At 42.4% G+C, this 17,570-nt stretch overlaps 1 protein-coding gene across 1 annotated transcript in view; it reads right to left on the minus strand.

Moving 5' to 3' along the window:
* Positions 1-2,724: 2,724 nt before the first annotated feature.
* Positions 2,725-17,570, minus strand: part of PIWIL4 (piwi like RNA-mediated gene silencing 4) — a 55,914-nt gene continuing 41,068 nt past the window's right edge. Inside the window, exons 14-20 of the mRNA XM_061440188.1 lie at positions 14,477-14,677; positions 13,355-13,458; positions 11,166-11,236; positions 9,673-9,826; positions 4,313-4,438; positions 4,059-4,206; positions 2,725-3,386 (exon numbers count right to left, since the gene is read on the minus strand). Of these exons, the coding sequence (XP_061296172.1) occupies positions 3,270-3,386; positions 4,059-4,206; positions 4,313-4,438; positions 9,673-9,826; positions 11,166-11,236; positions 13,355-13,458; positions 14,477-14,677 (921 nt within the window). The 3' untranslated portion in view covers positions 2,725-3,269. The remainder of the gene's footprint in view (positions 3,387-4,058; positions 4,207-4,312; positions 4,439-9,672; positions 9,827-11,165; positions 11,237-13,354; positions 13,459-14,476; positions 14,678-17,570) is intronic.

Raw genomic sequence — 17,570 nt, forward strand, 5'->3', positions numbered from 1 at the left:
GAGAGTTGGACTGTGAAGAAAGCTGAGCGCCGAAGAATTGTTGGTTTTGAACTGTGGTGTTGGAGAAGACTCTTGCGAGTCCCTTGGACTGCAAGGAGATCCAACCAGTCCATCCTAAAGGAGACCAGTCCTGGGTGTTCATTGGAAGGACTGATGCTGAGGCTGAATCTCCAGTACTTTGGCCACCTCATGCGAAGAGTTGACTCATTGGAAAAGACTCTGATGCTGGGAGGGATTGGGGGCAGGAGGAGAAGGGGACGACAGAGGATGAGATGGCTGGATGGCATCACTGACTCGATGGACATGAATCTGGGTGAACTCCGGGAGTTGGTGATGGACAGGGAGGCCTGGCATGCTGTGATTCATGGGGTCGCAAAGAGTTGAACACGACTGAGTGACTGAACTGAACTGAACTTCCCTCTGAAGACTTGCAGTATACAATATCAGCTTTAAAGTGTATAAGGTACTCCCTCATCTAAGAACTCTGGGAGAAGTTTTTTAATCTTTTAGTACCTATTATTAAGGTGGTAGAGTCTTATGGTTCATCTCTCAGGCTTTGGAGTCAAATACACCTGAGGAAAATTCTCCCTTCACAATTACTAATTTTATAAATTTTGGTGAGCCACATGGTATCTTTCATCTTCAGTTTTACCATCTGTAGAATGGTCATTATAATGCTTAATTCATACAGTTGTCATGAAGATTAAATATGTATGTAAGGTCTTGGTACTGTGTCTGCAATGCATTAGCTACCGCCTACCTCTTACACTCCAGCAAAGGTTTTCTTTACTAGAAAAGATCCCATGTAGGGTGCATTTGGGCCCAGTCTGGATAAAGGCTCTCAATTAGGAAAAGCCTGTGTTTGGTGCCCTCTCATATGATCTGCATTAGTGTCTGCTCTCCCCTCCCTGCTTCTGCAGCCTTTTACACACTCTCTCTCCTGGGAGAAGAATTTGGACTCCAGTCTTTCCTGCATCAAAATATTTTTGCATGCCACCATATTCTCACCCCTGGGGCATTCACACAAGAAAAGGATAGAAGATGAGGGAAAAGCAGCAAAGGAAACAGAATGAGTGTTGGACGCAGCAGGAGAGAAACCAGGAGAGTGTTACCCTAAAGGCCACGTGGAGTGACGCAAGATGGAGGGAATGACCAACTGGGTCAAATACGGTGACAGGTCAGCGAAGATGAGGACAGAGAACTGACCATCAGATTTGATAAATGAAGTCACTGCCTCTTTGACCAAAGTGATTTTTGCTGTAATGGTTGTGCTGAAATTCTGAGTGGCATATGAAATTGGATGCATCAGTCATGGACGACTCTTGAGAAGCTGAGAATTGGATTATTTCCTGTCATATCAATAAACAAGGATGCTACAGTCATCCGGATTCCAGCCCTCCAGGGCACTCAGGAAGGAGAAGAGTCCCTGCCATCAGAAGCCATCAGACTGCAGCCACTCCCTACAGGGAGCCCTGAGGAACTCAGGATACTGGCCCCAGAGAGCTGAGATGCATATGAAAGGAATGACTTCAGTGAGTCCAGACTCTTGCATCTTTCCATACATAGAAAAGAACCAAATACCTTGAGATACCTTATTTCTTGAATTCTTAAAAAATAGTTTTGATATTCAGACTACCTGCCCTTTGTTGCAAACCGATACAACCTGACTCCTCCACCCCTCTCCTCAGAGCAATTCTCTCGGGGTCACTTGAGATGCCATCTCCCAGGCGTGAGGTCCTAAAAATTCCCACTGGATAAAACATACCTCCCAACTTTAGGACTGTGACTATTTTTTAAGTTGATAAAGTTTCTCTGTAGAGAGGAGCAAAGAAACGAGGTAGGAGCTTGAGGACAAATGTTTCTTTTTTAATATGGAAGAAATAAGAATGTATTTTTCTAATGCTGATGAGTGGGAAGAATCCAGTGTGAGAGGGAAATTGATGATACAGAAGGGAGAGGGAGGAATGGTTAGAGAAGCATCCTGGATAGACCAGAGGGAACAGGAGTTAGAACACAGGCGGAGGGGTTCCACAGGAGCACAGTTTGCTTACAGTAAGGCGGGGAGGGGCAGGGTCTATGCGCACAGATGCCCTCAGGTGGGCAGATGGATGGGAGCCTGTGCAAGTTCTCTTCTGATGGCACCTGTTGTTTAGGAAGCAATAGGAGACAAGATCACAACGAGAGAAGCTGCTACCAAGTGAAATAAAGTTCCACGAGAGAATAAGTAAAATCTGAAAAAGTATACATCTATTTGTGTGTATATATGGGCTTCCAGGTGGCACTAGTGGTAAAGAACCCGCCTGCCAATGCAGGAGACTGAGAGACGTGGGTTCGATCTCTGTATTGGAAAGATCCCCTGGAGGACGGCATGGCAACCTACTCCACTGTTCTTGCCTGGGGAATCCCATGGACAGAGGAGCCTGGCAGGCTATAGTCCACAGGATTGCAAAGAGTCAGGCATGACTGAAGTGGCTGAGCATGCACGCATGCATATATGTGTAAATATACGTGTATAACTGAATCACTTTGCTGTACACTTGAAACTAACACAACGTTGTAAATTAACAATACTTCAATTTAAAAAAAGGAAGAATAAGTGAAATGTTCACTTTTGGAAATATAACTCAAAGAGTGATGGTGAGGTGGTTTAGGGGCTAAGAGTTTTTGCTGAAAGCCCTTAGATAATGCAGTTCATATGAAATGTCAACTAAAATTCAAATAACAATAAACACGCATGTGATGCTCTCAATTTTCTTTATTTTCTAACAACTACTTAAACCACTCAACAAAACACTCTACAACATAATTTTAAGAAAACTTCTGCAAATTTTAGGGTGGAAATTAGACCCTACCATTAAAATATCACACAAGCACTTATTTAACTTTTTGGTATTCCTTACAGGTGATGGTACATTTTAACTCTATACACCACAGAATTCACCCTGAGCACAAAGCTCTTTAAAATAAAACAACACATGTGTATACCATGTGGCTGATTCATGTTGATGAAACGCAGAGATAAGCACAATATTGTGGAGCAATCATCCTTCAATAAAAAAATTTTTTTAAATAAAAATAAAAATAAAACATCATTTCTTCTGAACCATTTCGGATTCAGTTGCTGTGGCTTTTTTTTTTTTTTCCTCAGAAGTTAAAACTACACTCAATCTGCTTCCCAGAGCCACAGCCTTGAGCTTATAGCAGATTTGTACAGAGTACATCAAGGGCTCCTCAGAATCCTCCACCAGCGATGCCCTCCATTCATGTTATCACAGGTAGAAGAGAGAATTGGCTAATTCCAAACTTGGTTCTTTATGAAGGCTTTGTGCCACCAGGAAGGTCAGCTTGCGTGCATACTGACAGGGAGCTGGAATACTGATTAGGCCCTAAGGAGGAAAATGTATTGATAGTAATTAAGAGGAAAACTTACTCTTCAAAGCAGTATTCTTTCCTGAGGTTTTTTTCATCCACTATTTATACATATGTTAGAATGTGTGTAAATCAGTAAGAACTCACCAACAAAGGGCAACCTCGCTCACTGAGAACTTAAATTCGCTGGGCAGGATGGGGAGCCAAGAGGTTTCATGACGCCCGGACCTGTGAGCCGCACACTGAGGGCTGACCTACGTTTCCTACAACTTGATGCTCGGAGGGGCTGCACGCAAATCTTGGCTTTGGACCTTGACAGCAGCTCTGGAATGGAGTCACGCCTATTGCTTTCCCACCAGACACAACATCTGAGTTGCCTTCAACTGTCTCATCTGTAACTTGGAAGTAACAATACCCTGATTTCCTCCCAGACCGGTATAAAATAATATATATAGTAAAGTCTTCGAGAAATTATCAATGCTAATGCATTCTAATAGTTACTGGTATTTTATGTCTATGATAGAGTGGGTTTCATGCAGTGTGGACTGAGAAATCATCCATCCATCCATCCATTCACTCATCCCTCCTTTGTGGAAATTCAGGCATTGTGCCAAAGGTGAATCGGGGGACAACTTCCAGGTGGGCACCCCAAGTTCTGCTCTGCAACTAAGTACACGGCTGTCACTCACCATCCAGTTGTAGTACACGTGACACAGTTTGAATGTGAGTCTCTGCATGTGGTCGGGCTTCAGGCCATTGTCATCATAAATGACGTTATAGTAGGTGGGATTAACGGTTCCCCGACAGGCCATCTGGCTGATCAAGTAAAAGTCATACCTGAGGGGAAAGGAAGGATTGTGAGAAAGAAGGCATGCAGAACAGGGCCGAACCTGACCACACATGGTCAAAGCTTTGTTAAAAATAGATTTTCTAACAGACTTGCCATTCCGGCCGTGTTGCTTCCGAATCCACGACAGTGCCAAGTGGTGGGTTCTGCAGATTTCGGCCAGTTTCCGCCAAGAATCGTGGCATGCCCTTCTTCCTGACCACAATCACTGACAGTTTGGGGCTTAAGACCAGAGAGGCAAAATAAAAAATAATAGTGATAATAAGAAGACGGAGAGAACTAAAACCAAGCCATGCAGCCTTTTCTATTTATTTATATATTTTTGGTAATTTTAAAATGAAATAAATTCATTCATTCACAAAATGCTGCAAAACAAAGAAAATTAAAATTACCCCTAGTCTCCCCTCCTCCCTGAAATATAAACAATCTTTAAATTAAGGATCATCTTCATTTGTTGCCAAAGTGTGGTATGTCCAGTCACTTGACCAGTTTCCATCATTGAAAGGGGATGGGGAAGAATGGTTTATCAGTTCAGTTCAGTCGCTCAGTCGTACCTGACTCTTTGCAACCCCATGAATTGCAGCATGCCAGGCCTGCCTGTCCATCACCAATTCCCGGAGTTCACTCAAACTCACGTCCATTGAGTTGGTGATGCCATCCAGCCATCTCATCCTCTGTCATCCCCTTCTCCTCCTGCCCCCAATCCCTCCCAGCATCAGAGTCTTTTCCAATGAGTCAACCCTTCACATGAGGTGGCCAAAGTACTGGAGTTTCAGCTTTAGCATCATTCCTTCCAAAGACTACCCAGGGCTGATCTCCTTTAGAATGGACTGGCTGGATCTCCTTGCAGTCCAAGGGACCCTCAAGAATGGTTCATGGGACAATAAATTACAATTAGCACTTCTAAAGAAAGCATTTATAGAATTATACACAAAGACAAGATTCTTTTTTCCATTAGCAATCATCTCCCTGTTTCACCTTCACTCTTCTTCTCAATTTCTGAATAAAAAATGGAAAACTAGCAGCTCTCCTTACTCCTCCAGTCATTGCTTCTGAATCCTGCAAAACACATGCCTGGGAGGGTGGATGGACAGACCACATACACCTTGGGGCCAAATGCTGAATGACCAGGTGTTAAGCGTTAATAGATAAAATCCAAATATTCGCCCCTGGTAGCTCAGCGGTAAAGAATCCACCTGCAATGCAGGAAACTTAAGTTCAATCCCTGCACTGGGAAGATTTCCTGGAGAAGGAAATGGCAACCCACTGCAGTATTCTTGCCTGTGAAATCCCAGAGACAGAGAAGCCCGGTGAGCTACAGCCCATGGAGTCTCACAAGAGTTAGACATGACTGGGCAACTAAACAAAAACAAATATTTGCCATTATGGGAGAAACCTCCAGATCGCTGAAAATTCACTTTAAGCACTTTATCTTAAAAATACTTTATTAATGTTTTCGATCTCAAAACTTTTAAAAAGTTGATGTCATAGTGCAGGAGAACTAACTCTTTAGCATTGTCAGCTGCTAAAATGTATCCTTCAATCCCCAAATTGCATGCTGGTGACCCAACGCAAACCACTTCAGTATTCTTGCCTTGAGAACCCCATGAACAGAATGGAAAGGCAAAAAGATAGGCACTGAAAGATGAACTCCCTAGGTTGGTAGGTGCCCAGTATGCTACTGGAGAAGAGTGGAGAAATAACTCCAGAAAGAATAAAGAGACGGAGCCAAAGAGAAAACAATGCCCAGTGGTGGATGTGTCTGGTGGTGAAAGTAAAGTCCGATGCTGTAAAGAACAATATTGCATAGGAACCTGGAATGTTAGGTCTATGAATCAAGGTAAATTAGAAGTGGTCAAACAGGAGATGGCAAGAGTGAACATTTACATTTTAGGAATCAGTGAACTAAAATGGACTGGGATGGTTGAATTTAATTCAGATGACCATTATATCTACTACTGTGGGCAAGAATCCCTTAGAAGAAATGCAGTAGCCCTCAGGGTCAACAAAAGAGTCTGAAATGCAGTACTTGAATGCAATCTCAAAAACGACAGAATGATCTCTGTTTTCAAGGCAAACTATTCAATATCACAGTAATCCAAGTCTATGCCGAAACACTAATGCCAAAGAAGTTGAAGCTGAATGGTTCTATGAAGACCTACAAGACCTTCTAGAACTAACCAAAAAAGTGACCAAAAAAAGATGTTCTTTTCATTATAGAGGACTGGAATGCAAACATAGGAAGTGAAGTAACAAGCAAGTTAGGCCTTGAAGTACAAAATGAAGCAGGGCAAAGGTTAACAGAGTTTTGCCAAGAGAACGCACTGGTCATAGCAAACACCCTCTTCCAACAACACAAGAGAGACTTACACGTGGACATCACCAGATGGTCAATACTGAGATCAGATTGATTATATTCTTTGCAGCCAAAGATGGAGAAGCACCAAAAACATGGCCAGGAGCTGACTGTTGCTCATATCATGAACTTCTCATTGCCAAATTCAGACTTAACTTGCAGAAAGTGGGGAAAACCACTAGACCATTCAGGTATGACCAAAACCAACTCCCTTACAATTACACAGTGGAAGAGACAAATAGATTCAAGGGATTAGATCTCATAGAGTGGCTGAAGAACTATGTATAGAGGTTCATGACATTGTACAAGAGGCAGTATCAAGACAATCCCCAAGAAAGCAAAAAGGCAAAATGGTTGTCTGAAGAGGCCTTACAAATAGCTGAGAAAAGAAGAGACGCTGAAGTCAAGGGAGAAAAGGAAACATATATCAATCTGAATGCAGAGTTCCAAAGAATAGCGAGGAGAGATAAGAAAGCCTTCCTCAGTGATCAATGCAAAGAAATAGAGGAAAATAGTAGAATGGGAAAGACTAGAGATCTCTTCAAGAAAATTAGAGATACCAAGAGAACATTTCATGCAAAGATGGGTACAGTAAAGGACAGAAACAGTATGGACCTCACAGAAACAGAAGATATTAAAAGGTGGCAAGAATACACAGAAGAACTATACAAAAAAGTATCTTAATGACCCAGATAACCATGATGGTGTGATCACTCACATAGAGTCAGACATCCTGGAATCCGAAATTAAGTGGCCTGAGGAAGCATGACTACGCACAAAGCCAGTGGAGGTGATGGAATCCCAGTTGAGCTATTTAAAATTCTAAAAGATGATGCTGTGTAAGTGCTGCACTCAACATGCCTGCAAATCTGGAAAACTCAGCAGTGGCCACAGGACTGGAAAAGATCAGTTTTCATTCCAATCCCAAAAAAAGGCAATGCCAAAGAATGTTCAAACTACCACACAATTACACTCATTTCACATACCAGGAAAGTAATGTTCAAAATTCCCCAAGTCAAGCTTCAACAGTACATGAACCAAGAAATTCCAGATGTTCAAGTTGGTTTTAGAAAAGGCAGAGGAACCAGAGATCAAATTGCCAACATCCGCTGGATCATCAAAAAAGCAAGAGAGTTCCAGAAAAACATCTACTTCTGCTTCATTGATTATGTTAAAGCCTTTGACTGTGTGGATCACAACAAACTGTGGAAAATTCTTCAAGAGATAGGAATACCAGACCAGCTGACCTGCCTCCTGAGAAATTTGTACGCAGGTCAAGAAGCAACTGTTAGAACCGGACATGGACCAATGGACTGGTTCCAAATTGGGAAAGGAGTACGTCAAGGCTGTATATTGCCACCCTGTTTATTTAACTTCTATGCAGAGTACATCATGTGAAATGCCGGGCTGGGTGAAGCACAAGCTGGAATCAAGATTGCCAGGAGAAATATCAATAACCTCAGATATGCAGATGATACCACTCTCATGGCAGAAAGCAAAGTGGAACTGAAAAGCCTCTTGATGAAAGTGAAAGAGGAGAGTGAAAAAGTTGGCTTAAAACTCAACATTCAGAAAATTAAGATCATGGCATCTGGTCCCATCACTTCATGGCAAATGGACAGGGAAACGATGGAAATAGTGACAGACTTTATTTTCTTGAGCTCCAAAATCACGCAGATGGTGACTGCAACCATGATATTAAAAAATGCTTGCTCCTTGGAAGAAAAGCTATGATCAACCTAGACAGCATATTAAAAAGCAGAGGTATCACTTTGCCAACAAAGGTCTGTCAAAGCTATGGTTTTTTTCCAGTAGTCATGTATGGATGTGAGAGTTGAACCACAGGAAGGCTGAGCATTGAAGAATTGATGCTTTTGAACTGTGGTGTTGGAGAAGACTCTTGAGAGTCCCTTGGACTGCAAGGAGATCCAACCAGTCAATCCTAAAGGAAATCAGTCCTGAATACTCATTGGAAGGACTGATGCTGAAGCTGAAGCTCCAATACTTTGGCCACCTGATGTGAAGAACTGACTCATCAGGAAAAGACCCTGATGCTGGGAAAGACTGTAGGCAAGAGGAGAGGGGGACGACAGAGAGTGAGATGGTTGGATGGCATCATGGGTTCGATGGACATGAGTTTGGGCAAGCTCTGGGAGTTGGTGATGGACAGGAAGGCCTGGCGTGCTCCAGACCATGGGGTCACAAAGAGTCGCACACGACTGAGCAACTGAACTGAAATGAAGTGACCCAAGGTCAGTGGGGAATGAGAAAGTTTGGCTCTGATAGTTTGAATGCAGCTAAAGGTGGTTTTGCCACTGAGCTATGATGCTCTCCCTCCTTTCTGATGGTCACGGATGAGGTCAAGGTTTGGCTCCTTTTGAGCCTCAACAGTTGTATGATGGTATAACCCTACAGAGGAGAGGGAGTGCTATGCACAACTTGGAAGATAAGGCTTGCTGAGGATTTTAAGAAGCCATCTTAAGATCATAATCCTCCTCCATTTTTCTGGTTCTAACATTTTTCTTGCACTTACCACTGGATATAATCATGGAGGAAAATGAAGCAAGGCATCGAATCTAGAAATCTGACAGTAGAGAAAGGTTCTTGGTGTTTAGCATGGTCTGATTTCCAAATGCAGCCTTGATTTCACAGCACCCACACCACACTCAGCATCTTCTACACACCTGAGCTGCAGATCAGTGCCTCCACGTCAGAGCCTTTCACCCTTGTGTTGATCTGGGCCTCGAATTTGAAACCAGAGCTTGTTTTTTTTCCCCTAGCATGTTAATATGTATGAAGCATCTTTAGTTGCCAGCAGCCCTGCAAGCTTCCTGCTGAATCTCAGTGTCAGCTGCTCTGGAGATTCCTGCCTTCTTCTGGTACCCCTACCCAGGGCCCCCAAAAGCTCACAGCACCCAGACAATTTACATAAGACTATCCCAACCACCCTCCAATCTAGGGGTGGTTGTACTTGCATAAAGCAGAAATGGGGCAAAACTTAACCACACGAAAAATAAAAGAGACAGATGCACATAATAATTTTAATAGTTGCGATGAATGTGCTAGAATTGGAAGTGGGAAAAGAATACTCATTTGATACCTGGTATTTGAACTTGCTTCGATCACACTGCTCAGCAGTTGTGGGACTTCATAGTCAACGAGTGTCTGGAGCTGACCATCGCCGACACCGTCACGGTACACGATTATCCGTGCTGGCAAACCCTGGTTATGCCTATACCACCTGTTCAGCGCCCCTGCAGGATTTGATGTTAGTAAGAAAAGGATGACTTGTCCGATGCCAACAAAGAATAACATTCCCATATATTTCAGTGTTTAAATAGCTTGCTATTTCAGACCACAGTGAGATAGGGTAATACCTAATTTGGGTTATACCTAATATAAAATTGGATAACTTTCTGGAACATTGCTGCATTTCTGCTATTTAAGGAATCATAATAGCTTCTGTGGCATTATATATCCTCAAACTCAGCATATCTCTTTAGTAAAATTTTAATATCTAAGCAATAAATTAAAATTTAATTTATGCCATAGACATACAAATTCCCCCAAACCAAATTAATACTAATTTAGTTTCTTTCAATCCTCTCAAAGACTGGATAATAGTATGTAATTTTCTTCTCTAATGAGCATAAATATGAAAACACAAGGAAAAGACTTGGCTGCTCCTGTAAAAAACATCTCTTCACACTGACTCACCCATAAGTCTCGCTGACAGTGTGAACTCTGAAAAATTTCCACTCACTTTAAGAAACTGCCTAAAGAGCAGAGACTCCTACCCAACAGAAACTTTTCATAACTACTGCTAAAAAAATGACGAGGTTTTGAAGTGAAGGGAAAGTAATATGATAAAATTCCTGCATCTATGGCACCACTGTATTAGGAGAGTTTATGGTCCCGGAGATTGGTTTTAGTTTGATAGAAGATGACCATATGTATAAGTCCACTACCAGGACATATCACCAAATGCACTTTTTTGGGAAACAAATATTTACAACCCCTCAGAGTTTATAGTTGTGATGATGCAGATTGGGGGCAGGGGGAGTTGTACAGGTCACATTGCTAGGCAGGGGCCAAGCGAGTTTCGGACCTGGGTTAGAAAAGACATGGGAACCCCAGACCCCTCTTTCCACTGCATTCCTCTGTGAGGAGGGCACCCTCCCCATCTGCTGTCTTCCCCATTTTCTCCTCTGATGCCACACCTGACCTGCCAGCACCCCCACCCCCAGCCCCCCAGGCTTCTCTCCTGTTTGTAGACCTGGTCTGTCACAATTCTTGTTCCTCCAGGCTAAGTTTCTTTTGGCCTTCAAACTGCTTGCCAGAATCACCAGCAGCTACAAACTTTTCTTTCCTCCTGGCTTTCAGTTTTTCACACAGAGACACAAACGTAAATTCCACAGAGCCTATCTGTCAGCCTGAGTCAGGCCACAGCTTTGGGGTCTCCAACTAGGTGCCAATTGACTCAGGGAGACTCAAGGAGTCTGTTTCCACCTGTCTGATCTGCTAGAAGCTTATGGACTTTGGGTCTGAAGGAGCAGTCCTTGGAGCCCACCCCCACTGCTATGAGTTTAGTACCGATCATGAACACTTTTAAGCAGTCTGCAACATGAGCTGTTGTTCTCTGAAGGATACAGCGGGAAAACCACCTAAAGTAAGCAAAGAACCAAAGTAAAGTTCACCTTTGAAAGTACTGCTATCAACATGCATAAGTATTAAATTAAGAGGTAGACATTATAACTAAATCAATGTTCATAACTTTGTATACACTATATGTATATAGTGTATATATATAAATATAAATCACTATTATATTAAAATGCTCTCCCTCACCCCCCTTCCCACTCAATAAAATTTACTGATACTAGAAACTAAAGCACAGTGCTAGCATCATATGTCTCTGGGTTCAAGTCTTGGCTGGTAAATTCACCAACTGTGTGACTTTATTATATGAACCTAAGCCTCAGTTTCCTCAATTGTGCCAAGGAAATTTACAAAATAGTAATGTAGTTAGTGGCTCCCCAGGTAGCTCAGTGGTAAAGAATCTGCCTGCCAATGCTGGAGCCACAGAAAACTTGGGTTCAATCCCTGGATCAGAAGATCCCTGGAGGAGGAAATGGCAACCCACTCCAATACTCCTACCTGGACAATCCCATGAACAGAGGAGCCTGGTGGGCTATAGTCCATGCGGTTGCAAAGAGTCAGACGCAACTGAAGTGACTTAGTATGCAAAGTAGTTAGTATCTCATAGGGTTGTTGTAAAAATTACATAAAATATGCAAAGTACTTGGTTCAGCACTTGGTACATAATAAGCACTGATAAATACAGGCCACTACATTATTAAGGAAATGTATTAGTTTAGCAGTAGACCTTCTACTTTCAAATTTCAAAGATTTCTCAAGGATAAACTTCATTTCTATAGGTAAGCTTTGGGGAATTGAAATCTTAACATGATTAACTTAATCTAGACCTCAGAAGCAAGTTCATTTACTAAAATTATTAATTAAAAGCACTTGTAAAATGAAGATAATGACTTAGTGATATACAATATCTCCATTTCTCTAGTTCTCTAAAAATGTGCAATAATCATGATGCAATTAGAAATGTTGCTAAGAAGCCAGAAGTCCCTTGCTGCTAAGTCGCTTCAGTCGTGTCTGACTCTGTGTGACCACAGAGACAGCAGACCACCAGGCTTCCCCGTCCCTGAGATTCTCCAGGCAAGAACACTGGAGTGGGTTGCCATTTCCTTCTCCAATGCATGAAAGTGAAAAGTGAAAGTGAAGTCGATCAGTCATTCCCGACTCTTAGCGACCCCGTGGACTGCAGCCTACCAGGCTCCTCTGTCCATGGATTTTCCAGGCAAGAGTACTGGAGTGGGGTGCCATCGCCTTCCTTAGGTGTTTGATTAAGGAAGTGACACACAGAACAGGGATCTCACACAACCTGGAATGAAGTTGGAGGCATGCCAACTGTTGCTTTGTCTGTTTCCCACAATCCCAAATATATACCTGATCACAAATTAATGGAGTAAATCAAAGAGCTTAATTCTAGGAAGAAAACCTGTTGCCAACAGCCTCAAAACACATTGTATAGTTATAAATATTGAAACAATTCTAAGAACTACAATTTAATATGTACTGTGAGTCAATGTTTAATGTGTTATTCCTCATCCTGCCTATGTTTGCTTTGTTCTAAAGATGATGTATTTTATTTCTTATTTATTTATTTATTTTTGGATGTGTGTCTCAGCAGATGGGATCTTAGTCCCCCAACAAGGGATCAAACCCGTGTCCCCTGCAGTGAAAGAGCAGAGTCTCAACCACTGGACCACCAGGGAAGTCCCCTGCCTATGTTTTTAAAAGCTGTGTAAATAAACAACCACCATATCAAGTTTCTGTGACTATTAAAAATATTAACAAGCATGTCTTGAACATTTACACAGGATAGGTAAGTTGCAGATCAGGATATAAATCCAGGCAACCTGATTCTCAACTGCTTGACATCATGAATGTAAACTTTCTAGTACAGAGCATATAAGAAATAGCCTGTCCTAATGTACATATAAAAATATTTTTATTGAAGCTAAATTTTACTCCAATATTACCCATCACATTTATATATTTATATATGTGAATATAATTTGTGACCACAAGTGTTCATATTTTAAAAATGAGTGAAGAATATAAACTATTCCTTGCTGTATAGCCTTTAGTTAAATCAGAAGTCCAAACAGTTGAAGACTATGTTAGGGTAATTTTAAAAGTACCTGGTGATTCTGGGGTTAATACTGGCCACAAATCCAACCACCATCCTTCTCTGGCTGAATGCATCTTTACAGACATTGATACCAACCACCATCAGGGACTTTAACTGTAAAATTAGATTTTTCATGATTTAATGGAACTAGGTATTATTTTCCTAAGCAATGACTTAATATGCAGTTTTTAAAAGACTCTCCGTGGTTGTGAAATTATTTAAACTCAGCCAGGGAGATCAAGGTCCAGATGAGGCAGATTATTAAACCAGAAACCAGAGAAACTTAAAGACAGAGGGAAGAATAGAGTACATACTTTGATTAAGAGACACACTGTACTCCAAAATGGCCACCAACCACTGTTGGGGGAGGCAAGGGCCATCAATGGCTTAAGGGTTCCGGTAAAGGGGTAGGTCCATCATTTATCCCTTGCCTCAGAGCTGAAGGAATCTGAAGGGAAATTCCATTCCCCATTCTTTAGCTCTCCAAGGAATCCTCACTTGTATGCATGCCTCCAGGAGGAGCAGCTGAGGGTAACCTTGTATATCCTGATTAAGGGAACAGGCAACGGGCTCTCATTCCTCCGTCTCCTCACTTCTTCCACAGTGCCCATAGTTCAGGAAAGAGAACAGGATTTTTTCAGTTCCCAACACAAACTGGAGGTTTACATCACAGGCTCTGCTATTTCCTTAAGCCCTCGGAGTGTGGAGCGAAGCCGGCGGTGGGGGGGGGGGGGGGTGGCGGGGGCGGGGAGGCGTTCCACCCAGGGTGCAAGGGTCCTCTGCAAGGTAGTGGCAGGGAAAGGCAGGGGCCACAGAACCCAGATTTTAAATGATGGCTCCAAATCAAGTCCCTCCAAGTCGATGCCAGACTAGATTCTCTTCTGTGAAATATTCTGTTACCAGCTTGACTCAAGCACCACGAGGACAGGGGCCACAACTCACCCTCCAGACCTTCCCAGTGGCTGGTGTATAACGGAACCCAGAGCAGGCAAACAGATAAACAACAACCCGACCCAATAAACAAACAGTGCAAATATTTCTAGAATCACATGAAAATATCTCCTACTTTGATTCACTTTTTAAAATTCATAACTGATTGGTGACTAAAAGGAAAAGAGAGGCAGTTCCTCACCGGGATCTCCACCGCCCAGAGCTCACCCCCGAGTTTACAGATCATTTGCATGGCAATCTTGGTGGCGACACTCAGCATCATCCCCTGCTTATTCAACGTCTGAGCAAGCACACACTGGCTGGGGACTGGGCAGTCGGAGCTCAAATATTTTTTAATGGAATCATAATAGCTGGTCTGAATAGAAGGCAGAATACACATCACCTAAAAACAAAACAGACAGCAGCAACAACAAAAAGAAGAAAGTCAATTTACTTATGTTGAGAGGATGCTTTAAAAAACAATGAATTTCCATAACATCTTTCACCGTTACACTCCCAAGAGGCGAACAGCACACCTACAATTCTTCTATCAAATGGTCTTTAAAGAGAAGACAATGAATCTAAGCCTTTTGAAATGCCTTCTCATCAGCCATCTGCTCTGCAAAGCCCCCCTCCAATCCTACCACCTCCTTGGGCTCTTCCTTCCTCTCTGTTTCTCTCCTGATTTGATTCAGTCAGTTTCCTCAAATTCCCTTCCAACCTAGCTTTTCCTCCCATTACCTCTCTTCTTTGCAGTGACCCTTCCCTGTGGCTCTCCAGCTCCCCACTCCCCAACTGCATCCAGAGACAAGCAAAGTGGAGAATTCGCTTAAATTGTAGTCTTTTCCCCATTAGGCACTGGACATCCAAAATTAAAAAACAACAGTTTTTGTTTTTGTTTGTTTACTCGGACTTGAATGTAGGGTATGATGGGAGGGAAAATAAGGAGAAAGAAGCTTCAGGTGCCCTGGTAAATTCCAGTCTTCTCTGTTACTGCTTACACTTACCATCAGGTATTTCCCTCACAGAAGGACCTCTCCTGGCCTAACTCCACCTCCTTCCTATCTTTTATTCTCTACTTTCAACCACCTCCATCCCCCAAATTATAGAAAAGACAGGCACTGTCATAATCAACAGAAAACAAATATAGTGACTTTTTTCACCTATAGAATTGTTCCAAATCATAACATCAAAAGCGAAAATTATTTACACTTAATCATATAAAGCAGAAGAAAATATTTTTAAAGTACCGGAAAAATTATCTCAGGGGCCTTCCTGCCTTGCATCCTGTGAATCTGGGGCTAAGGAGGAGTGGCCCAATGGGAACCAGGACTATAAGAAAGTCAGAGCCAAGTGAGACTGGTTACACACCAGGGCTGGAGAAGTAAGCAAGTATGTGGAGAATGAAAAGGGCCATGTTTCTCACTCTCAGAGATAAGGGGTACAGATATGGAAAGGGAGTACCATCTCCTGTGGCACTGGGTTGCAACTGGGGACCTGAACACGTTTCATATTTAAAATTTTGATAAAATATTTTAATATATACATAGATACATACAGCAATAAAATAGATGCAAGTGTGCATGTATATATATGAACACCCAAGCAGCGGTGGTAGTTCAGTCGCTAAGTCATGTCCAACTCTTGTGACCCCACAGACTAGCCCACCAGGTTCCTCTGTCCACTGGATTTCCCAGGCAAGAATACTGGAGTGAACTGCCGTTTCCTTCTCCAGGAGATCTTCTCCACTCGGGGACTGAACCCACATTTCCTGCACCACAGGCAAACTTTTCACTACTGAGCCACCAGGGAAGCCTAAGCACACACACATATATACATATTTCCTAGCTTTGCCCATTGGGAAAGCCTAGGGGCCGTGACACCCCAGCAGCAAATAAGCACACCCAGTGCCCAGATCTTGGTTTGTGATACTGATCTCTTCCAAAAGGAGTCAGGGTTCATTGGAGAAATACACAATTCCAGAGTTGGGCAGAAAAACTTAAATTAACCTGGAATATTTTACTGTGCCAGACAGTAAGGAAGTGTTCCAAGAAAGATAAAAAAACATCAAAAAGACAGAAGCCATACTGAATGGGGTTCCTACTGGCAAAACCAAGGACAATTTGGACATAGGGGCTCAAAGACTCAGACACGACTGAGCAACTGAGTGCATGCACATAGGCTGTAGGAATGGATTAAGACAAGAATTATCAATGGATTCTAACACTAGTGGGTGAAGTTTGATGAAGAACAGGATATTTACATAGTCTCAAAGTATGTCCCTACCAAAAAAATCTTAATTACCAAAAAGTGTAACTTTATAAAGAAGAAGCTTGACAGAAATCATCCTAGTAATGGAGTACCCCGGGTAAGAACACAGAATCATTCCTGTGATACTGCTGCCCAAAGTGCATAAACTGAATTTAATGATAAAGAAACAGTAGACGAACCCAAAGTGAGAGACACTGTATTAAATAACTGGTCTACTATACTCTTAAAAACTGGAAGGTCATCCAAGTCAACGGAAACTACGGAACTGTCACAAACTGAAGGAGAGATTAAAGAGAAAAGGCAACTAAATGCAATATATTAGATCTATTCATTAGAGAAAACCTTCTGGGGACAAATGGAGAAATGTGAATGGAGTGGTAGAGTAGCTGGTTATACTGCTCCCTGATTTTGATGGTTGTTCTGTGGTTCCGTAGGAGAGTGACCCTGTTTGTAGGAAATGTGCATAACTGTATTAAAAGGGTAATGTGCATCATGCCTGTAACTTACTCTCAAATGTTCAGGAAAAAATAAATAAATAAGATAGGAAGGGAGGAAGGGAAAGAGGGAGGGAGAGAGGGAGGAGAGGAAATGACAGAAAATGATAGTAAACATGATCAAATGCCAACAATCGGGGAATCTGAGTGAATGGTGTATTAGAGTTCTTTATGGCACCCCACTCCAGTACTCTTGCCTGGAAAATCCCATGGGTGGAGGAGCCTGGTGGGCTGCAGTCCATGGGGTCACAAAGAGTCAGACACGACTGAGCGACTTGACTTTCACTTTACACTTTTATGCATTGGAGAAGGAAATGGCAACCCACTCCAGTGTTCTTGCCTGGAGAATCCCAGGGATGGGGGAGCCTGGTGGCTGCCGTCTATGGGGTCGCACAGAGTCGGACACGACTGAAGCGACTTAGCAGCAGCAGCAGCAGCAGCAGTACTATTCTTGCAACTTTTCTGCAAGTTCAATTTTACATTTTAAAGTGAAAAATAAATGCTCTTAGAGTGAGAATTTCTTTGGTTAAT

The sequence above is a fragment of the Bos javanicus genome, chromosome 15 (assembly GCF_032452875.1).
Source record: "Bos javanicus breed banteng chromosome 15, ARS-OSU_banteng_1.0, whole genome shotgun sequence".
Lineage (NCBI taxonomy): Eukaryota > Metazoa > Chordata > Mammalia > Artiodactyla > Bovidae > Bos > Bos javanicus.